The 1,867-nt window shown below is 61.8% G+C and overlaps 1 protein-coding gene across 1 annotated transcript in view; it reads right to left on the minus strand.

Annotated features, from left to right (window-relative positions):
- The window catches only part of SDK2 (sidekick cell adhesion molecule 2), a 78,824-nt gene that overhangs the window by 16,652 nt on the left and 60,305 nt on the right, over window positions 1–1,867 (minus strand). Inside the window, 5 exon segments of the mRNA XM_031064867.1 lie at window positions 4–68; window positions 315–413; window positions 665–854; window positions 1,370–1,485; window positions 1,711–1,864. Coding sequence (XP_030920727.1) covers window positions 4–68; window positions 315–413; window positions 665–854; window positions 1,370–1,485; window positions 1,711–1,864 — 624 coding nt within the window.

Consider the following 1,867-nt stretch of genomic DNA (forward strand, 5'->3'; position numbering starts at 1 on the left):
GGCGTCCGGCGCCTCCACGGCGGCCGCGGTCAGCGCCGAGGTGTTCAGGCGGTGGCTGACCTGGTAGGCTGCGGGGAGGGAGCAGAGTGGTGGCGATGGGGAGGGGACACCAGCCTGGACCCCTGCCCGTGCCGCCCCCTCCATCCCGACCTGCTCACACCCAGCCCGGGACCAGCATCCGAGCAGGGAACTTCACCCCTGAGGGCTCCGAGGTGCCCAGGGAGCTGCTCTCTGACAATCCCTGCCCAACCAGGACCTCTGCATCCCTCTGCAGAGCATCCCGGTGTGGCTCACCCCGGGTGCTCCCCACCTACCCAGGATGACGCCGTTGGGCGCTGCCGGCGGCTGCCAGATGAGCCTCACCAAGGTGGTCCTCACTTCAGGAAAGAGGAGCCCCACAGGGGGCCCGGGCACTGCAGGGGGACAGATTGGAGTCACTGGGGAGTGGGGAAAAGATCCCATCCCCTGGGAGGCCTGGGTGTCCTGGGCAGGGGGAGAGGGATCGCCCCAGAGAACAGGGATGGGATGGGATTAATCAGCCAGATAGGACAGGATCAATCAACCAAGGATGGGGTGGGATCAATCACCCAGGGATGGGGTGGGATCAATCACCCAGGGATAGGGTGGGATCAATCACCCAGCCCACCCAGGTGCTGTCACCCACCATCATCCAGCGTCCTCTCGAGGACAGGAGGCCGGCTGGGGACACCATCGCCCATCCTGGTGAAGGCCAGCACCCGGATCTCGTACAGGGTGTACTTGGCCAGCCCGGTGAGCTGGGCGCTGTGGGAGGCATTGCCCTCTGCCAGCCAGAACCGGGCACGGGCCTCCGAGCCCTTCTCCTTGTACAGCACCTGCAACACAGCCCGTGTGACATGGTCAGTGTGACACGGCCAGTGTGACACAGCCCATGTGACGTGGCCAGTGTGACACGGCCTGTGTGACACGGCCGGGCCACCAGTGTGGATGCCATGGGACAGAGAGAGAGAAATGGCAAACGTTTCTCACAGGGGCTTGTGAGAAATTTTAGGGAGTTGGAAAAATGTGAGAACCTGTTAAGTATAAACAATTTGCAGGTGGTGTTTTTCTACTTCGTTTTTCTGTTCTTCTCAAGGACAGTGTGAGAGGAAGATGTTTTTGTTACTTAGCCAATAGAATAGAACCCATCGTATCACTCTATAAAAACTGCACAGTTCCTTTGAATAAAGCCTTCTTTGCCTTTTCTACAATCCTGCCTCTCACCTGTTCCTGCCCCAATCTCTGCGCAAGAGTGACACACCAGCACCTTGGGGGTGGCCCAGTTAGGAACCCCACATCCTGCAGGGTGATTCTCCAGGGAAAGTTGCGCTGCCCACGGGCAGGAGCTCACCTTGTAGCCCAGGATGAGCCCGTTGCAGTCAGCCTCAGGAATGTCACTCCATTGGACCAGCAGGCTGCTGGAGGAGGTGGCCACTGCTGACACATTGCTGGGGCCAGAGGAGGGCACTGGAGGGGGCAGCAGAGAGGGTCAGTGGCCACATTGGCCGAGGTGGGTGCCCAGTGCCCAGGTGGGCTCAGTACCTGGCCACATTGGCTGAGGTGGGTGCCCAGTGCCCAGGTGGGCTCAGTACCTGGCCACATTGGCTGAGGTGGGTGCCCAGTGCCCAGGTGGGCTCAGTACCTGGCCACATTGGCTGAGGTGGGTGCCCAGTGCCCAGGTGGGCTCAGTACCTGACTCCCGGGTACGTCCCAGCACCGGGGGGCTCCAGGGCCCGGGGCCGATGGCGTTGAAGGCCTGGACCTGCACCCGGTACTCCGTCCACTCCTGCAGGTCCTCGATGGTGAATTCCCTCTCCACGCGGTCACGGATCAGCTGCAGCGCCGGCTG

The sequence above is a fragment of the Geospiza fortis genome, unplaced genomic scaffold (genome assembly GCF_000277835.1).
Source record: "Geospiza fortis unplaced genomic scaffold, GeoFor_1.0 scaffold135, whole genome shotgun sequence".
Lineage (NCBI taxonomy): Eukaryota > Metazoa > Chordata > Aves > Passeriformes > Thraupidae > Geospiza > Geospiza fortis.